This window comes from Orbicella franksi, chromosome 6 (genome assembly GCF_964199315.1).
Source record: "Orbicella franksi chromosome 6, jaOrbFran1.1, whole genome shotgun sequence".
NCBI lineage: Eukaryota > Metazoa > Cnidaria > Anthozoa > Scleractinia > Merulinidae > Orbicella > Orbicella franksi.
In genome coordinates this window covers 4,798,678-4,820,837 of record NC_138150.1, presented here as the reverse complement: position 1 = coordinate 4,820,837, position 22,160 = coordinate 4,798,678, and the positions used below count along the sequence as shown (strand labels likewise).

General features: G+C 39.8%; 1 protein-coding gene across 1 annotated transcript; it reads left to right on the top strand.

Annotated features, from left to right (window-relative positions):
- Positions 1-875: 875 nt before the first annotated feature.
- On the top strand, positions 876-20,735 carry LOC145491293 (uncharacterized). The gene is made up of 17 exons (XM_081470460.1): positions 876-972; positions 2,446-2,777; positions 3,032-3,173; positions 4,799-5,142; positions 5,337-5,478; positions 5,862-6,038; positions 6,657-6,833; positions 8,066-8,242; positions 8,755-8,931; positions 10,126-10,302; positions 11,144-11,320; positions 11,555-11,731; positions 13,849-14,037; positions 15,945-16,115; positions 16,705-16,995; positions 18,555-18,864; positions 19,513-20,735. The coding sequence occupies exons 1-16, from the start codon at positions 942-944 to the stop codon at positions 18,857-18,859; spliced, it is 3,186 nt and encodes a 1,061-aa protein (XP_081326586.1). The 5' UTR covers positions 876-941; the 3' UTR covers positions 18,860-18,864; positions 19,513-20,735.
- The last annotated feature ends 1,425 nt before the right edge of the window (positions 20,736-22,160 follow it).

Here is a 22,160-nt window from a genome sequence, read left to right as displayed (position 1 = left end):
GGCCGACGTGTCGGTAGTAGGGACCTTACGCATATACGACGGCGACGGTGAGGACGACGCCTAGTAAAAAATGCGTTTCTATTTTACTTTGGAATTTTGCATTTATTTGAAACTATCCAGTGTGTTTGTCCGTATTAAAACCTGCCCCTGCTGAATATGCTACGAATGCGTTCAGTTCCAAATAGAAACACGAAACATTAGCCGTTGTGGCTCACGTTCTCCAGGCAACACAGGATTTGGTCATTTCACGTCGCTGTCTTCCAGAGGACGGCAAAGAAATGTACCAAGAATTATAATGCACGTGCACAGCCATTGTTTTGCTCAATAAACCTTTTGTTTGGTGACGTTCTCGTTGCTGTTGCTGTCGTGTTTTGCGTAAGGTCCTTAGTGTGTCGGCCGACCTATCGGTAGGAATCGATTGTTTATGTTTATCGATAATTGCGAGATTCTTAAGCCTGAAAAATGACCGAGATAAACGTAGACGACGGCGTTTTTTTCACATAAAATTGGAAACAAAATTTAGCCGTCGTAGTTCCTGTTTTCCAAAAGTACGCAGAACTAGAACGCCGGTTTCACGCGCTTTGTTGTTTGGCGATGAACGGCCTTTTTAGAGACGTCCGCGCAAGATGGATAACGGACTTAAAAATTAAGCTTTTGAACTATTCATTTAACTGTTTGTTTGACAACGTTCTCGTTGTTGTTGCTTATTATCAGGAGAAGAATGCCGCCTGACTTGTGCACAATGGGTCAATTTCAGATCACGTGACTGAGTAAATAGAGAGCCAACAGCATGCGCGTGCTAATGTGTGGCTTCATTTTATTCCCTTCAGGTATTTCAAGGAAATCATGATCGCTATACACCTGTTAGTCACGACCTGGAAACGCCCATCATTGCTCGCTACATCCGTATTCACCCAGAGACATGGAAAACTCACATTTCAATGAGAGCTGAGTTCTATGGCTGCAGAGATGGTAGGAATAGCCATATTATAGTAATCAAGTATAAAAACAGTGCTTTTACTATAGGGATAGGTTATTTTTCCGCGAAAGCTGTTTGTTTGAATGGAGAGTATGAAAAATTAATGAAACATGGATGGGAAGCTAGTGGAAATTTCCAATATCTTAGGTTTGTGGTCCAACCCTAGACAACGTGAGCCTGTTAAGACATTTCCTCAGTGCCTTCACTATTGCAAGAAAAATTTGTCTTGCAATAGTAAGGGAAATTTGATGTTCTTAAAACAACTATTTGCCCGAGAAGCGAAGCTTCGAGGGCAAATATGCTAGTTTTAAGAACATCAAATTTCCAAAGAAAACAGGCAAAAACACACTTAATACAATTTCAGAAAAATTGTCATAAATGAGTACTATCCATCCGGATATTTTCCTCGGACGGCCACTATGGGCTGATATAGTTTCTCCTCGTGGATGAACACTATTGCGTCACGTGATCAATTCAAACCAATAGGAATCGTAGAAAATTTAGTGACGAACTATAATGCCTGATAGTGTGTAATGGCTCAGTCAATCAGATTACAGCATCTGCATTAGTATACTAGTATAAAACCTCTTTTATCTACCGCTTATTTAAGTATGCCGAAAGGATAACGAATCTTTTCGCATGAATAACTAGAAGTATATAGATATTTCTATATATAATAGCCTGCAGTGTCACTGTATATTTTTACGAGCTTAAAAGTATTTTGGCGAGCGCCATTCGGTCTTGCGGTAGCTGTGCTACTCACTAAAATGTTTACTGCTTTAAGCCTTTAACTGAGTTTTGAATTGTATTTCTTGCGCTCAGGAAAAACTCAGTCGATTGTATTTGTTTATCGCCTTGTTTTCTATAGGGTGAAGTTGCATTATAATGAAGCAAAATGTGTAAACTACCTAAAGCTTTCTGTATATTTCTTAGCAGGAACTACGAACTGACTGATCAGATCACGATGACACTGTGCGAAAAAAAGAAAACAACAGAAATCACTATTGTGATAGAAAAGAGATTGAACTCAATTTTCAACTATGATCTTTTACTCCTGCAGCATCGCAACAGCCTCTTTTACGATATCAAAAGAATTTTGGTTCGTCAAGATCGCATAATCGAAACTTCGCAGAAACTTGCAAGGATCTATGATGAGTTTAGGAAGTTCAGTTTGATATCAGTTAGAAATGGTATTTCCAAAACGTTCTCTTGGTAATTTCAAACATGACTTTCTACCGTTCATGTCGACAACCCAAAGCGTGGTAATAACGCCTTTTTCACACGCCCCGCAATAACTTTTAAAAAACTATGTAAGATGTCGACGCTTCTGGTTGCCTTCGCAACGTCTGTTGTTTTATATGCCGAGTTTATAACTGGCCAGACTTTTTGATTGACTTGTCTGTTATCGTGCAAAGTAGATACAACTGTCGCACTATTTGTTTGTTTTCACATTTTTTCTTGATTAGGATTCGAACACCCGATACTGGAATGCCAGTCAGAACTTGGAATGAAGAGTGGAAATATACCCAACAGTGCTATTACTGCCACTACAATCTATAATCAGTACCATGGTGCAGAACGTGCCAGACTTAACACAGTGAAGTCGGGGAGCTTCATTGGAGCGTGGGTTCCTAAGACTCAGGACATTGGACAGTGGATTCAAGTTGATTTGGGAAAAATTACAAAGATAACACGTTTAGCAACTCAGGGCAGAGAAGATTCATCCCAGTGGGTGAAAAGCTATTGCATCACCTACAGCGTTGAAGGAGGTCCATTCCTTCCTTACAATAACAACCAGGTAGATGCAGTGTAAAACAAATGCCCAACAGAACAAATGCACCCTGCCGGACCGTCTCAATACCAACTATGCTCCCTTCAGTCCCTTCTCGTTCGATCTCTCTGTAATTTGCATAATATGATCACTCTCTGGATTTCATTTTCTAAAATTTCAATCGTTAGGACAAAACAGAAGAAGTATCGCAGCCTCAAGTGATTCCCTTCAGTCGACTCAAAGATATGTTTTTGTGCATTTTGCTTTGTATTTCTTGCTAGGTTCTCCCTGGTAATAAAGACAGAAATACAATTGTTGGACACATTCTCAACCCACCAATCATTGCGCGCTACATACGTATTCACCCCAAAGAGTACTACAGCTACATGGCTCTAAGATTTGAACTTTATGGATGCACAGAAGGTTAGTGAAAGGCTTTGTTCACTGTTAATGTGCGATTTATGTTCGTAATCGGCGTTGACTTGAAAGCTGAGATGATTCAAATGTCCCAGCGTTCAAACCCTGTGAGGCAATAAATAAACAATAGCCTCCATTTCGCACGAAAATATGCTCGGTTATTTGTCCGCGGACATTATCTGTTCCGAAAAGCGTGCAGTTTTCCGAGAGCGTAGCTAGAGAAAAACTGTGAGCTTTGAGGAACAGATAATGTCCAAGGACAAAATCCGAGCACATTTTCAAAGTCAAATGGAGGCCATTGAGTTTATTGTCCTTCAAATATCTTTCCCAACACGCGCAGTTTTGAAAATTGGGGAATATACTCGGATATTCCCCAGTTTTAGCTGGGGAATATTCGGTAACGTAATGCGTTTAGACCAATCGCGAGCGAGCGAAAATATTTGATGGATTATAAGAAAAAAAATATCATTAGGAGGAGATCTTGATCTACTGTGGGATTTATATGGTTTATATGGGATTTAGCACTCCAAGAATACTGCTGCTTTTCAAGACAAATGCTGCAAACACATAACTGAGCAAAAAAAGGAGGCTTCTGTATAAGATCTACGAGTTAGTGGAACTATCGTAGTTGTAATCAAGTGACGTTGCTCTAATATATGGACAGGAAAATATGAAGCACCTTACTATCAATAATAACATAAAGATTTAGTCAAACCTAAAAGCTGAGCTCCTGGGCCGAGTTGTTCAAAGCCCGATTAAGCTAACCCAGGATAAGCGAGAATTTTGATTTAAGTTTTTTTTATCTTTGTGGTGAGGTTTTCTGTTTCTATAGTTTAGCCTTCTTAGTTTAAATAGTCTCAAACTATGCAAAACGTTAGTAGTGGAAAACATTTTTATACAAGAAAAATTAAATATTTGGTTAACTTTTAATCCTGGGTTTGCGTTAATCCGTAAAAACGTGGGACTGATTAGAGTAAGTTAACGTGGCGTGGGCACACGGTCCAATCGTAACACCAGCAGTTGGTCAGTGGTCAACTTTAAAAACACGCGTGACCTTGATGCACTCTAAACTTTAGCCCGCAATATGGTCACGTTATACTGGTCAGCGGATACCTTGTTTTGGCAGGTGTCGACTGAATATAACATGGATGTCCATGGATGTCTCGGTCATCTCATTAGCTGGAGTATGGCCGCCATGTTGCGCTACGGCGTCGTCGTCATGCGTACGCGCCCTCGAGCAATGCCATTTTTACCATGAGAAAAGCGATTCACGGAGTTCTATGAGCATGGGACTGCGCTTGACGGCCCTTCGGGCCGCCGGAGCTCCGCTAATGAAGCTCCCGACATGTTAAAGTGTGGAAATGTGTTGATTTCGTCAAGCAATATTTCAAAGACGTCGTACTATTTTTCTATTTAATGGTGGCGACTTTATTTTATTATGCTAGCAACAAGTTTCCTACTTAAAGCACAATTATGAATTTTTATTTCATATATTTTTTTCAAATTACGTCACAATAACGTGACTCCAGGGAAAGAATTGATTTTAATTTCTCGTCACGATCTTGCAACGAGTTGTACGCTTATAGGGCAAAGGCGACACCTATATTAAACCTAATTACTTTACTTTACAGGCTTTGCCATCCCTCAGGTTCCCGTTTGTCAGATTCAGCTTGGAATGCAAAACGGAAAACTTCCAAATTCCGCATTGTCAGCTTCTTCGCAGTACAATGCGTATGCTGGACCTGAAAATGCCCGGCTTCACTTCTGTGCGGAGAGTCGCCGCTACGGGGCCTGGATAGCACAGAGAAACGACCACAATCAATATTACCAGGTTGACTTTGGAGTCGAGACACAAGTCACACGTATCGAAACCCAAGGTCGCCAAGATAGCTTACAATATGTAAAGGAATACACGCTTAGATACAGCACTGATGGATCCTACTTTAAACAGTACCAACCATCTGGATTTACCAAGGTTAGGTGTTTTTTAAAGTTGTCACCAAATATGGTTTGCTTTTAGTAACTTCGGCAAAGTGGGATTCATTGTTCCTTTCCGTCACGTTGGCGCTCCATTTCGGAGTTTCTTCTTGGAGTATATACAGAACTACTACTGCTTGCAATATATTATTTAGTATGGTTAAAGTTGGTTTCTATTTTTTATTTGTCAAGACATTTAAGGCAAACAGTGACCGATACACAGTGGTAGGCCATGACTTAGAAAAGCCAATCAGGACAAGGTATTTGAGAATTGTCCCAGAAGACTGGTACGGGTACATTGCGTTAAGGGCTGAGTTTTACGGATGCAAGACAAGTAAGATGATCTTTTTGTAATTTGTTTTTCTCGTCCCTTTTACTAAAAAAAAAAAATAGATTCGCAATACTTACACGTGCAGCTAGAGAAGTTGGAGACAGGCATCTGTTAAGCTGGCTAGAAATGTGATCTGAGAATATGGGCAAGATGCTAGCCAGTCAATGAACATGTTGCTCGACAAAAAACTCCGGGTTCTCCCGACAGATGCTCTAAAACTCTGAGCTATGCCAGACAACATAACACGGCTGTTGTTATGACAGCCTTCAACTTCTACTTGCACAATTTGGCGAGGATCACTTTGGAAGCTGAGACAGGGACAAAAAGCAATAGAAAACGCAAATATCGTGTCTAATTTTACTGGGCATTATGCATTTACTTTATAGATGACGGTGGCTATTCAGCGTGGGGAGGTTGGTCTCAGTGTTCTGTAACTTGTGGAAATGGGCGTCAAAGCCGCAGTCGTTCCTGCACCAATCCTGCCCCAAGCCCCGGTGGGAAAGACTGCTCACAACTTGGACCTGACAAAGAGACCAAAAATTGCAATAATGGAGGCTGCCCAGGTAACAATTATAACAATGATGAGTAGAATAATAAAATAAACAGGACTGACAGTTTCTTTGTCTGGAATCAAGAATCCCGGATTTTTTCCATTCTGCGCGTTCTTATTATGCTTGAGCCTTGCGTGTATCTCTGGTTTTGTGGGATGATTGCCTGAGCTGAAGTTTATGGTATTCCATCGTCGGTTGCTCTTCTGTTCGTAGTTTAGAAGTGTCTCCAAAATTGTAAAGGTATCTCGCCCAAGAGCGGAATGATCAGAACAAATGGCCAATTCCCTCTGTGAAACACACCTACAGGGAATCATGCTTGCCCTGCATAAAAAGAATTGGCTCAGACAAATGCTCAGAGATTGAATTGACTCTTGTTGAATGAATTGGCTCAAACAATGGTCAAAGATTGAAACCAGGACTTCCTGATTCACATGCAACGGCTTAATTCAGTGATGACTGTCCGTCTCGCTTTCAAAATTCAAACTAACTTTCAGCAAACGTCGCCGGGTAATTCTCCAAATTGCGAATTCAGGGAAGGTCAGTATCATACATGCTTGAGCTTTAAGGTGGAGAAGGAAGAAACGGTCGTGCTTCATGGATAACGTTAAGAACTCTTTGTTTCATGTACAGTCGATGGCGGTTACTCTGCATGGGGACCTTATGGCAAGTGTTCAAAAACCTGTGGAGGAGGAAAGCAAACTCGGGAGCGAACCTGCACTAATCCACCTCCAGCAAATGGTGGAAAAGACTGCACTAGTCTTGGATCGAACATTTCAAGCAGAGAATGCGGAAACCAAGAGTGCCCTAGTAAGTGTGTTTTCCAACCTTGGGTTACAGCTGTTACCAAGTCTGAGGACGCTTTCTATTCAACCAATAATTCCGAAACTTCAAAACGAGGACAAAGGGTATTGGAATTTTCCAGGAAATTCAGAAATCGTTGAGTTTCCGAAATTCGAACCACTCAAACGAAAATTCCGGAAATTCAGGAAGGAAGTTAAAAGGGAACGAAAATTCCCCGTAGGAAATTTCCGAAACTCTCGGTATACCTGGCAAGGTTGTCCTCTTTACCGGAAATTGTGACAAATGCTGTTCCATTCGTCACTGGAAATTTCCAGAAATTGAAACCAGCATTTTTCATCGAACGGAACGCGCTGAATCACATAAATGACAAAAGGAGTAAAAGCAAATTTCAAATATGTACGCAAACTGGTGCTTCCGGTCTGAAAGTAGATTCATCGATAAGAGAAAACAACTTTCAAAATTGCTCATTACTACGACAGCGTTCTTCGCGTCCTCTCTGTCTGTAGCGTACTGAAAAAAAAAAATTTGAAAACGCAGCTTAAGCTAGCTTTACTTTTACGGCTAGGCCTACCGTCCACACTAATCCAGCGCGAAAACGGAACTTTTCGAAAACGTTCCTTAAACCGGGGGAATTTGAAAACGCCGGCTTTTCGTTTAGACGGAAAACATTTTGAAAACGGAACCTTTAATTTCTAAAACGATGGAGTTTTCCTCAATTACAAATCAAAAATGACCGACGATTGCTGCGTTTTCAAATTCCACCGAGCATAATGTGAACGGAAAACATTTGATGCGTTTTCAGAGTGAAACTTCCGTTTTAAGAAATTCATCTGATGTAGTGTGGACGGGGTCTAACTACCGCCGATCGTGTCATTCACATCAGTAAGGTCTCTTTAACATCGTCTGGCTACATCAGGCGCAGTCTTATCGCATTTTTCAACTCGAATTACAACCATCATTACTGCTAGTTAGCTTCAGCTTTTTCATTTACACCTAAATAGTTGAATTGCCAACTTAAGTGTCTTTTTTTTCTTTTCACGGTGAGAAGAAACAACAAAGACAACCGGAACAATAATAACAACACAGCACAAATACAAACAAACAAAAACAACCTGACGAAAACAAAAAACGCCACAAAACATAAGTCAGTTATATTAAGCATTTATTTAATCTTCTGTGTATCAATCAATTCATTTGATAATTATTTAATCGAACGATTGTCTGCAATATTTCTTTAGTTGATGGTGGATATAGCAACTGGAATAAATGGAGCGAGTGCTCAGTTTCTTGCGGTGGAGGACAGCGGGCTCGCAGCAGGACATGTGATAACCCGAAGCCAGAGCATGGTGGAAAAGATTGCTTAACTATCGGATCCTCGACTCAGACAGAGAAATGTAGTACCAGTAAATGTCCAAGTAAGCATCTATTTAATTTTGTGTAACTGTAGAAAAAGTAAATTTTATTTAAACTCACCAGACACGGAGGAACTCACATAAACTTGTCAAAAGCTGTTTGTGTGTCGAGTCGAATTCCACTCAACTAAATTTTGCAAAAGCGATATAATCGTAGAGAATCTTATTACTGGCAGAAACAAACTTTAATTTGCTGTTGTGGAATTGTTTAGGACAAGAATTCAGGTTAACTTTATCAGGTTAATTGCAGTTAGATTACTTCTGTCAGTAGGCCCTTGCATGACAGTGTCCTGTGACTTTTTCAATCATAAAAATGGTCATGGTACAAAATAGATACCAGAAGTGGGAACAGGTTGATGAAATTGACGTTTTTTGCGCGAGATTTTAGGAGAGTAACAGTGATAGCGAAGCCTCCAATCCAGTTGCCTCTTTCCTTACGAGTCTTCTTAAAGGGAAAAAGGAAGAATCCGTCATGGTACGTGGATAACGTTAAGAACTCTTTGTTTCATCTACAGTCGATGGCGGTTACTCTGCATGGGGACCTTATGGCACGTGTTCAAAATCGTGTGGAGGTGGAAAGCAAACTCGCGAGCGAACCTGCACTAATCCACCTCCAGCATATGGTGGAAAAGACTGCAGTACACTTGGATCGAACACGTCAAGCAGACAATGCAACCAGCAGAACTGCCCTGGTTAGTGTACATTTTAACGTCGCGTTACAACCTTTACCAACAATCATGGACAAGAGTCTTCAAACAAATTTGCTCTTTTGGCGCTTTTGCACACACACCAGACGCAAATACAACTTCATCTACCTAGTCTCTTCCCCGTCTCCACATAAAATATTGAAATCTAGTACATACCTGCAATTTCTCCTGACTTTCAACATTGTATTGAGTGGAGAGGGGGAACAGCAAGGCGTTTTTAAAAGGATATCAGTGCTTTTTCAAACTTCAGTTGTATAACACAGATAATTCGTTGCATTACATTAATGTCCCAAGGACCTTTTTTCCATGACTGAAGACTAACTAATCGGAGATAAACTAGATTTTGGACTAATCTAATCGAAGATTAAATTTATTAAAAAAAAACAGTGAATTAAAGCTAATATTAAGTTTGGAATCAAAGTGGTGCACCATGGTTGAAAGCGAGCTTATCGATCAGAGGACGTAGTTTTCGGAACTAGCTTTTAGTACGATAGCTAATTATATGGCTGGCTCCGTGCGCAAGCAACATGAACCGAATCCTGCGTTATGATTGGCTGCCCGAGCGGGCAAGATGATGTTCTGTATACTCACTCGTGATTACCCGCTGTGTCCCGCGAAGAAGGAATAACAAGAATAGTAAATCATTTATTGATCAAGCTCGTTCGGTCAAGATGGCTGGATATTGGTCTCGATATTTTACGTGTTTATGTTCATCGTGTTTGTAGTCTCTATTGTTTGTAGCCTCTATTCAGAAAGCTGACTAACAGCAGTTGATCGTGCAATTGACGCAAAGCTAATCAGGCTAATTTCATTTATATCGTGTGTGTGAGTCACGCCATACCACACGAAGTTCAATCGTATTTTTCAAGTTGAGTTACAACGATTATCGTATTTCAAGTTAGCTACAGCCTTTTCTTTCTTTCATTTTTAACCTTGATCTAACTCGCGTTTTTCTTTTGGCGTTAAAAAGGGATTATTACATCAACGACAACAACAATAATAGCAACACAACCGAAAAAGGAAACAACACAGGAGAACAAAAACCGTAACAAAATATTTTAAGTTAAATTGAACATTGCATCAAAATCTCTTTCGGATCAAATTCGTGTTTTTACAACAGTCTTCTGTGCCTGAATTAATCAGTTGGACAATTAATTTATTGTGTTTCTTTTCACTCAGTTAATGGTGGTTATAGCAAATGGAATAAATGGAGCGAGTGCTCAGTTTCGTGCGGTGGAGGACAGCGGGCTCGCAGCAGGACATGTGATAACCCGAAACCACAGCATGGCGGAGAAGGTTGCTCAACTATCGGACCCTCAACTCAGACAGAGAAATGCAGTACCAGTGAATGTCCCAGTAAGCGTCTATTTAATTTTGTGCCAATGTAGAAAAAATAATTTTCATTTACCTGCGAAAAACGGAAGAGCTCCCACGAACTCGTTGTGAAGTGATCGTGTGTCGAGATCGGATTGCAGTCATCTAATTTTGTCATTGCAGATGCATGTGAAGAAAAGTGTTTTACCAGCAGATACACGCTTTGTCCTAATGCTGTGGAATTGTTTAGGTCAAACATTCTGGTCAATTTTATCCCTGTAATCCTAATTTGGCTATTTCAGTCAAGTGGTTATATCGTGTTCATTTCTTCCGAATTTTACCAAAACTGGACAAAGACAAGCTCAGTTCGCGAAGTTTTTGATCTCAAAGTTTTTGTTATCAATGTAGGAATCATAAGAACTTATATCTTACAAGATTATTACCTTTGTAATTTAAATGTGTATAATTGTTGGACATTTATATTTCAAAATTTAATTGCCGCTATGGCTTCTAATAGTTTGAAGACCAATTTGATTTCGATTATGACAAGACCAGGGTTTTTCGTACATGTATGATTTGGAAACACAACTGATATGAAAGAACTCAAAGCAAAGGAAAGAAACCTAAACATATTGACACCATGATTGCTATAATCATGACCAATCCATAGGGCAAAACATCGTATCTTTCAGTCTTTTCTACGACATTAAAGATGACAAAAAAAAATTGTGTAATCTGACGCGCATATGTCCAATCTAAAGTAAGATTCTTTTTTTCTTTCTAGCCCCTCATCTTGAAAGCAGTCAAATTGATGGGTTTGCACTTCGCCGCGTTGACAGGTCATAATCCAAAACAATTTATAAAATGTTTTCTCTTATCACAGGGGATGGTGGTTATTCTGCATGGGGACCATACAGCAAGTGTTCAAAGACATGTGGAGGTGGAATGGAAATTCGCGAGCGAACTTGCACCAATCCACCACCAAGTGGCGGAGGAAAGGATTGTAAGGAGCTGGGACCAAATACCTCGAGCAGAGAATGCAATAATCAGAAGTGTGCAGGTAAGATGTGCTATTAATGTTGTTTTCAGTATTACAGTTCAATAACTGATATTCTGATGAGACCTTTTCTGACCTCTTCGGATAGGTGCTGTTTCTAAAAGCTAACTGAAACACTTCAGTTTTGACAACTTGTAATCTTAAAAAGTCGACGGCAAAAAAGTTTCACCTAACACAAGAACTGGGCTCGCCCCAAATCAAGTTTATTTTTAAGATATTTCTTAATTTTTTATTCAGTTGACGGAGGTTACACCAATTGGGAGAAGTGGACAGACTGTTCCGTCACATGTGGAGGAGGACAAAAAGCGCGTCATCGGCAATGCGCCAATCCTGTACCGCAACATGGCGGGAAAGATTGTTCAGATCTCGGACCACCGACTGAGACAAAAGACTGCAATGAAAACGGTTGCCCAGGTTAACATTATATTTGTTGCAGATTTATTGTAGAAGCAACTTAATCTATCGTTTTGTATCTGTGCCAATGCTTAAGCTGTACACATGATTGCGATGCTCTAACATTCCACTTACATGCACAGTCAAACATAATGATATTTCGTATGTTTAGTTTTATTACATGCCATAGAAAAAACAGCCAATCAAAATACAGGAAAGTAGTGTTATACTCTAAGATTTCATACCCAATCTTCCCATCATGCCCTGCATTGATTTTGTTGGGCACTGTATTTTCTATGGTAGGGTATAAAATATTCATGCTATAATTTATAGTATTAACCAAGCGCGAGGGCCGCACTGGGAGAATATCGGCCCGAGATCTTGGCAGTACGCTCAAAAGAATAGAGGGCCGATATTCTCCCAGTACGGTCCCGAGCTAACTTGGCTAATAAGAGGGATATTTCGTGACTGAAAGTGTAGAGGAATAAAAAATGCCACTATCACGAACTGGAAAAAAAATATTGACAAAGTCAAACGCGCTACTCGATTTTGATTGGGAGCCGACCGAGGCGTGTGGTCACCTCTGATGTTAAACGAAACAGAAGGAAAAGAGGAGTTGGAAGAGAAAGAAAAAGAATAATTTATGTGACAGCAAGTTCTTTCAGAAACGCAAGCCATAAAACTACCCGAAAATCTTCAAGGGTTATCGTGCGGGATCATTCGGGAAAGTGCCTATCCCATTACTATTTGACCGGCAATGGAACAGACTAATTGCCGAGTGATTTTAGTTATTGAATTGGCCCCTGAACTAACTTAGTCGAGTAATATCATGGCTTATAATCCATCAAATGTTTTCGCTCGCGCGCGATCGGTCTAAACATGTTACGTGACCGAATATTCCCCAGCTAAAACTGGGGAATATCCGAAGATATTCCCAAATTTTCAAAACTGCGCGTGAAGGGTAATATTTTAAGGATAATAAACACAATAGAGTCCATATGGCGCGAAAATATGCTCAGATATTTGTCCTTGGACATTATTTGTTCCTCAAAGCTCATAGGTTTCCTCGAGTTACGCTCTCGGAAAACTGTTCGCTTCTCGGAATACATAATGTCCGCGGACAAATATCCTAGCATACTTTCGTGTCCAATTGAGGCTATTGTTTATTTATCCACTTGTCAGTTGTGCTTTCTTGGTCTAAAAACATACCCCCTCAGTTAAGAAATTACCATGGTATACCACTCGAAAACATTATATAACTAGTATGTATGTCTTTGCTTCTACAAGTATTACGAATTGCCTCAATACTTGGCTCTCTACTCGTTAAAAATATATGATTTATTGTTCTCAGTGTTCGTCTTGTTTAGTTTATTGTAGCATGTGGTCTGTGTTGTTGCTAGTCTTAGTTACCAATTTAGCAATCAGACTACTCGCCCTCGTTTTCTATGAGCGAACAGTCAACGAGTCGTATTCGAGTTGATTATCACTCAGAGAAAACGAGGGCAAGTAGTCTAATTGTAAGAGCAGCGCGCAGGCGGAAAACGATGTGAGAGCGGATGAGATTCGCGGATTTACAATAGAACACAACAGAGTGACTAATAATGACACGTTAGATGATAGAAAAATATTGGACACTGAACTTCAACTGGAGATGAACATGAGAATATACTGTAATTTTTTTAATTCCAGTAGTATTAGTAGTTCGCATAGTGTGATCGTCTGGGTGAGGGAAGTTCTGAAAAGAATTGTTGCTGGTGACTGACATTTCGACAACCTGAGGGAAAGTGAATAGCGTTTGTCAGTCGATGATGTTATAAGTCTGGTCTGTTGAAAGTAATTGGTCAGTTTAGCAATGGTGTTATTGGCTGTAAGACTCGTGTAAAGTTTGACAGTAGTTATTGGTCGGTTCTAGTAAGTTTCCATCCTTCTATTGTTAGCCAAATGAAGTCGGCCTGTTAGAGGTCCGTTTGTCGGTTTTGTTTATGTCGTGAATAAGTTGTTTGTACGGTGCCGGCAGTTGTTGATATCTGTTAGAAGGCGTTTGTTCTAAGTTAGAGTACCAGCTGAATATGTTCTAAAAAATAAACCCGCCAGTGCTCGTGACATTCCTCAAAGTGTTACTTCGATATCATTTACAGTGGATGGAGGTTACGGCAAGTGGGGATCTTGGAGCGACTGTTCTATTACATGCGGAAAGACGAAGGGCAAGAGGACACGCGATAGATTGTGCAATAACCCAGCGCCTCAGAATGGCGGTAAAACCTGTTCAGAACTCGGACAAGACAGCCAGACAAAGACGTGCACACCACCGATAAAGAAATGTCCAGGTAATTATAAACAAATAAAAATTTACGCTTTTCATTACAGATTTATAATAATAATCAATCTATATTTGCACTCACTCTTGCTAAAGAAAAAATTACAATTTAAATGAAAATATTTAGATGGGATAGATTGGGTAGATTGAGTGGTTAGCCACCCCCCTTTTGGAAGAGCAAAACATAAAAAAAGATTGAAAAAAGGTTATGGATATTATGACAGAAAAAAGGGAAAACTCTCTTGACAGGTACCTCATTGTAATTTCTACAACGTAGCGTTGCTAGTATTTCTACTAAAACGGTTTTCAATTAGGTTCCAATTTTTAAGTCTGTGTTTTAAGATTTGCCACACAAACAAAAATAGAATTACAATTCAATGATTAATACATTACAAAATTTAATATGCAAGATTACAATGAAGATACAAACTACAAATTATATATTAAAGGAGTGAAAAAAAATTGCGAAGGAACCAAATAAAAACCGCGGGGCTTGTAAGCTTAGGTTACCACTCAACAAACACCAGATGACTAATATAGATAAAGTAATTTAATGACAAGCCTTATTTAATGACAGAGTTAATAGTTACCGACAATATATGTTTAAAGTTTTTTCCTCAAAGATGCCAGTTATGAGAAACCAGAAATTTCAGGTGAAAGAGAATTAAAGAATTTAGGACCTCGATAAAAATACGGAGAATTGAGGATATTTGTTCAACATAATAGTAGACGAAAGGAATTTGCATGCCCTGTATTGAACAATTATGGATTTGGTTGTTTATTGTGAATATGTTATCACATTTACGAGGGAGAATAGCGTTTTCAAACGGAAAAATAAACTGACTTAGCTGCATGAAATGAATGTCTTGAAATTTAAGCAAGTTGAGCTCCTTAAAAATAGGTCCTGTATGAGCATCATAATAGGACTTGTCCTAATCACACGTTTTTGCAAAATTACAATTCTTTGAAGGTTAGTTTTACAAGTTGATCTTCAGAATAGATTACAACAATTAAGGTATGGAAGTAACATTGAGTTATATAGCATGCGAAGAGCAGGTGTTGAAAAATAAAATCTAAAGATGAGATCTAAAAATTGTACCTATGGATTTAGATATTTTATCCGCTAGGCTAGATATATGAGACTTCCAAGCTAAGTTTTCAACTAAAACTACCCCACAAAAGGCTCTTTCATTGACCTGTGCAATTGTTTTCTCATTCAGTTAAAAACATTTCCTATTAATTCTGCTTCCCTAAGGTATCAGCCAGCCCCTACCCCTACCCCCCTTGAAAAATCCTGGATTCGCCCCTGCATTAATTACTAACTTCCTGATACATTCTACTATAGTTTATCCCCTGCTAGGACAAATATAGGTGCATTCTGACGCTTAGTTGTCTTAGTTATAACGTATTTTTAATTGTCAGCTGGTTTCTTATCTTTGCCTTTGTCCAGCACTGCATCTTGTTTACCTATTTTCGCTATTCCCATCAGCTTTTGCGGCCAGCTGGTTTATATGATAGTATGCTCTGAAATATAGCTTGTGACTGGAATGGACAAAGTCATATCGGATACTTGTTTCTTGCGCCAATGTGTTGAAAAAGCGTCTCAAACAGATTTTGCTATAGTAGAAAAGTAAGGCCCTGATCTGTGGCTTTATGACACTTCCTACTAGCAACCCGGAAGCTTTTCTCTGCGTTTCGCTTCACCTAAGTCACCTGAGGACATTATAACGAACATACTGACATTCACAAATCTCAACACTTCAACACAGTGGTAAGAAACTCTCGCATCAACCTGCAAATTATCCATTCTCATAAGTATTGTAATATTTAGCTTGAATTTAAGTTACACTAAGTATTATGTAATGCGAAATTAAAATTATATCACCCGGTCAAGATAAAGATTTGTTTTGTCTCCAGTGGACGGCCAGTGGGGAAAATGGGGTGAATGGAGCAACTGCCCCGTCAGTTGTGGAGGAGGGGAACAAATAAGGGTACGAAGCTGCAACAATCCTAAACCCAGTGGTGGTGGCAAAGATTGTGATGGAGAAGAAGAGGCGACGAGAAAATGCGCGACTTTCGAGTGTGGACGTAAGTTAACGTTTCTCTTTTTCTTTTTGCCTTTCGTCAGAATTTGTAACAACTTCATTTCAGCTGTTAAAGCCTTTTAATTATGATGTTCCAAGCTACAAGGTTCGAATTCCATTCTATTTTCTACACCATTTTAAATCGTATAGGAAGACGAGGTAGCTGTATGCCGTTTCAAAGTAAATATGTAATTGTCCCAATATATACCGTAACATTTGCAAATAACGAGCACCATTCCATCAGAAACGATGGGCAAATCAGTCTTATTATAAGACTGACAAAATTGCTTTTAAAGTGCACTCGCCTGAAGGCTTGTTCAATTTTGAGATAATTTTCAAATATCATTCGTAGTGTAAATCTCTAATTCCACTCGCATTCATACGATTACCTTTAGAAATAAGTCTACTTCTTATTGTGAGTTTGGTCTACCTGTGTTGATAGTTCTCGTTCCTTCTTCATGGCGTACAAAGGCAAAATGCGGCCCCTTTGTTGAAAATAGTTGAAACCTGTAAGAAAAAAAAATTGGGGTTATTAAATTTTCCTTATGGTTTTTTTTTGGTTTTTTTTTGTTTTTTTTCTGTCAAAATTAAAGCTGATTGGAAAGCAGAGGGTTGCTACAAAAACAGCGTCCGTGCTCTAAACGAGATCCTGAAAGTGAACGCTAGGACGATAAGTAGTCGGTTTGCTGCATGCATGTCAGAAGCTGACGGGAAAGGTATCACGTTGTTCGGTATGGATGACAAGAGATGTTGGATTGGTGAAGACGCAGACAGTTCATACGACAGATATGGAACTTCAGGACTGTGCAAAAAAACGAAGAAAGGCATAAATTACGGCCTATCAGAGCACGATGCGATGCGTGTCTATATGAAAGACGTTGAAGGTAATAATACAAGGCAATTTTATGGGTATACTAATCGTACTCTTAGACAATGATGTTGTGTATAGTGGTCAATCTGCTTAGCTACACCTAGTTAGTTTACAAGCATGCAACTTTAAAAACTGAAAGAAACAAAATTTTCAACTAAACATAATAGGCTTGATAATCCCAACTGGCAGGCAGTGCGCCAGTAATGACATTGGACAGCAGTTATACGCCGAAACAAGGCCAGGCTGCGTAGTCATCCCCAAAAATATGGAGCTTACGAACAGCAGGAACGTTGAATGTGCGGCCATTATCGTATTGTGCCTTTTTTTTAAGTTTCGGTTCTCGTATTCCTCGCTTTTGGTGTTCCAGATACTCTCCTTTTCCCTAAAGGCAACTAGCAACAAAGTCAGTACCCGATCTGGCCAATAAATTCCTGTACTGGAGGAAGCGTCAGTCGTCCTTGCCACCATTTTGATCTGTGGACATGCAGTGCCCACTAGGAGATTGGGGACCATCAATGTTCTCCCATATTTGCCACATTTTATGCGACAAGTTGTCTTCACGAGCAATTTTTCGTATCTGACAACTTTTATTTGTCACATAAAAGCTTACCCGCCAGCTTTTCAGCAGATATATTAGTCACATAAAAATTGGCCAATTTTCCCCATCTACACGACCAAATAAAAATTGTCACAAGAATTGCTCGTGTAGATGAAGCTTTAAAAACATAAAATTGTATTGTATCTACAAATTGTCAACACATATATTCCTTTGGAAATCTCAGGCCCGGGTTTATTCCTAAAATAATCCTAAATTTTGCGAATTGCAGCTTCGACATTCTTGTAAAATATACTCTTATTTCAAACTACGTACAAAGCAGACCAAGTTTGTTTGTCTGGGCCACTGATACACGCGCTATATATGCGGGCCATTCAATTTCCGAAATATCAAAATTCTTGCACACATGGCGCTGAGGCTTAGGACATTCAAACAAAGAGACTGGTTTTATTTCTTTCGTTTCATGCGCTTTAGCCTTGGCGTCTTTTAAAAATTTTTATGATTTATTCATCGCTGGCAAGTGCGTGGCCACATAAAAGCTTCACGGTTCACGTCACCACGTCACTTCGCACAGCTGACAGGTGTTAGCTGGCGATGTTGTTTATCCGGCCGGCTAGTGTAGAATTTTTTAGCCTGCAATGTCAGTCATCTCCCAGTCTCACACTTGTGGGCTGTGGGCGGTAGATTACAAACAATTTAGGCTCAATTTTGTAAGTGAGGGGCTAGAAATGTACTTAGATATAAGTATCTTTTGGCAGGTCTGGTCAATGTTTCATATAAACTATAAAGCTCCTCCTTACATGCAGCTAGCTATACAGATTCTAAGTCCCTTGAACAAAGGGCACCCGTATTTTGAGTTTCGATACAAGTGGTTGAAAATCTGTTGACTCTCAGCTAGCCCAGATTGCCACTCTCTCAGATTTATCAGGAAACGGGGAGTTGTGACCGATCAAGATATTCTATGATAAAAAGTATACTGTAAGCTTTATTAACTCAGCGCACAATTTTCTCTACAGGTATATGGCAAGATAAGGGCTGCTACGTAAACAAAGCAGCATCGCTAGCTCTACCCGACCCCTTCGATACCAGCGTTGATACGTTACAAGGGAACGAAAACATTTTTGAGCACTGCAGTGAAAAAGCTAAGCTCTTCGGCTACACTGTATTTGGTGTTGACGACAAGAAATGCTGGGCAGGCGATAACGCCGAGAACACGTATAAAAAGTACGGCAAGTCCTCAAAATGCACTGTCGGCAAGACTGGTTATGGATCCGGCAAGGGGATCAACGGAGACATGTTTGTTTACCGTTACTATGAATGACCGAGGCAAGTTATCAGTGATTTCGGCAAAATTTATTTTTATTTATCATATAAGGGACAGTTAGTAAGAAAGTCGATCACAAGGGCGACAGTCTCCCTGTAAGCATCCTCATAAGCGACAAGCTGCAGTCAAGTAGACCATAGTGAATCCCCTTTGAATTGTAATTTATCATTACTGCATACCCATCACCACATCGCGGTAAACTAAGTTATGGGAGGAGTCCGCGACAACTTTGGAAGCTAAGGTATGCAGCGAGAAACGGGGGTAGCACCGTCAACCGGCACCAGGAGAGGAGGGTGGGGCGACCAAAGATCCCTGTACTGGAATCCCAGCAAAATGACGGCGATCGAGGTAAAACCCCGGTGTTTTAACGAAGAGACCGCAAATTATCATGACCGCTCTGGGACATAAAAGCATAGAGGTATTTGAGGGATTCACTCGCTAACTCCGTATGCTGTGAGAATGGTCACACAAACTAATGCATGAGAGCTCTCAGAAGAAGCCCCAATTCACGTTAGCAATTCCTAGAATATCGCAATTCCTTTGTCTTTCTTATTCACATTAGGTTGGGTTTCTTTGGGAAATTCTTTTAAACAGGTTAAAACCGGAATAAACCCACTTCTAAAACAGAACGTATGGTTCTCTTTTTGCAGATGATGGATCACTGAGATGCCTGAATGGAACCCAAACGATCTAAATAGCCGGATTTTATTTGGGAGAGAAGTATATAAGCTGGGTATATGGATGGGGAAATATTTAGAGTCAACCAGTCAGTATTTGTTTGATGGGTAAATAAACGAGCATTTAAAATCAGTTGTCAGTCCGCTTACTTTTGTCGATATCCTCCTGTCCTTTAAGCCTACTCTGTGGGTTGGGGACCGATGATTGATCAACCAATCGATCGATCGATCGAGCAATCAATCAATCAATCAATCAATCAATCAATCAATCAGTCAGTCAATCAATCAGTTAGTTAGTCAATCAATCTATCAATCAGTCAGTCAATCAAACAATCAATTAATCTGTCGATTGATCACTTGATTGATCAATCGACAATTGATGAATTAAGCAAATCGATCAATTAGACGGTCACTCTCTCAAACAACCAGTCAAGCAATCTGGCAGTCAGTCGGTCGGCTGGAAAGGGAACCAGGAAGTCTGTCTGTCTGTCTGTAACGCGTGGTGACTTTAACTGCTTTGAGTGTTTTCTTATCTTATTTCGTTGTAACAGAAAATTGGATTGTGTACGTAATGAAAAATGGTGGGGAAAGTGTGTATGTCTTTATCAGTTAATGACAACTCTGTGCTAAGCTTGTAAATGATTAGCTATCGTCAGATTGTTCAGAAATATTACAGTTCGGTCATGAAGATTAAAAAAGATGAAGGGAACAAACATTTTGTCAAAGCCGATCCTCTATTAAGTGACCAACCGTCAGGCGACCGCGCCCAGTTAAGTGGCCATCAAGGTATCGATATTGTTCTCAGTAAAACACTGTAAATAAAACCCCTATTAAACGACCCTCTTTTTGGAAAAGACGATGACAGATAAAAGTCCCAAATAGAAATTTCTTCAACATAAAAGTACACCTATGAGTATCATGTCCTTCCCGACCTTAAGTAGGTCTACATGCAAGTGTTTATCAATTTAAGCAGAACTTGTTTTTCTGGGAACTCAAAAATGTCCCAACAACCTGGGCAGTCTCGAAAATGCTGTTGTGTTTTCATATGAATGTCCCCTTATAGTCCAGCTGTTATCGTGCAAAAATATGCTGAATCGTTCACTTTGATGATAAAAGGATGAAACTTTGCCAGATTACTACCATCCCTAAGACCAATATTTTTTGATATGGAACCAGCAAAAATTCTCTAATGGTGCTGCGTACTGCTAATGGTGCTGAGTAGATGGAAACGAGCTTGAAAATAAAACCCTTTAAATGCGATCGCTAAGGTAACTTTGAACATTTAACCTTCTTATAATGATAAAGGGGTCATAATCTTTGTTTTAAAACTTGAAACGGTGTCACGTGACCCTCTTACTGGAAACGGATATGGTAATGAGTGAAATGCCTGTGGCTACAGCTTCTAACTAAAAAAAATGAGTGTTTTGGAGGCAAAATTGATCGCTTATTCATTACTTTTGCTTCTGTTTGTTTTTGGAGTACAAAAATAATTGTAAAAACTACACATTCTACTTTGGTAGATAAGAATACATGTCTTAAAACAATGCTGCATGAAAACGAGGCTGATAGGAAACAAGGGAAACAACAGTCAGTGGGGCCAGTTCTCTGGTCCAGTGAAACTGAATATTAAGTTGACAAGAAAATATTTCAACAAATACAATGTACTCTGAATGAAAACCTAATGCTCTGCTTTCATTAATAGAAATGAGACAAAAAACACACAAACCAGTGTTAAAACCACTTATTTTAATTTTTGCACTCTCTTTGCTTGATTTGGTTTTTTCTGATTGAGTAATCACTCCGGTATTGACCCTTTTTGACAAAAATTTATTGCTTACTCATCTGTTTTTACTGTTATGTACTGTAAGTGTCATTTGTTTCTAAAGGGCAGTCCTAGATGCAGTTGACCCCGCGGTTGTGCCAGATTGTGCCAGATTGTGCTACATTGCGCCAGGTTGTGTCAAATTGCGCCTCATTGCACCACATTGCGCCAGATTGTGCCACATTGCACCAGATTGCGACAAATTGTGTCACATTGCGCCACATTGTCTCAAATTGCGCTTCATTGCGCCACATTGCGCGACATTGTGCTACATTGCGCCAGGTTTTGTCAAATTGCGCCTCATTGCACCACATTGCGCCAGATTGTGCCACATTGCACCAGATTGCGACAAATTGTGTCAAATTGCGCCACATTGTCTCAAATTGCGCTTCATTGCGCCACATTGCGCCACATTGTGCCACATTAAACCAGATTGCGCCAAATTGTGCCAAATTGTGCCACATTGCGCTACATTGTGCCACATTGCGCCACACCGCCCCATATTGTTCCACGTTGCGCCACATTGTGCCAAATTGTAACACATTGCGCCATATTACGCCACATTGTGCCACATTGTGCCACAATGTGCAACATTGTTTCAAATTGTGCCACATTGTACCAGATTGCGCCACTTTGCGCCACATTGTGTTACCTTGCGCCACAGTGTGACACATTGTACCACATTGCGCCAAATTGCGCCACTGTGTGCCACATTTCTCCACATTGCGCAACATTGCGGCACATTGTTCCACGTTGAGCCACAATGTACAACATTGCGCCACATTTTACAACATTTTGC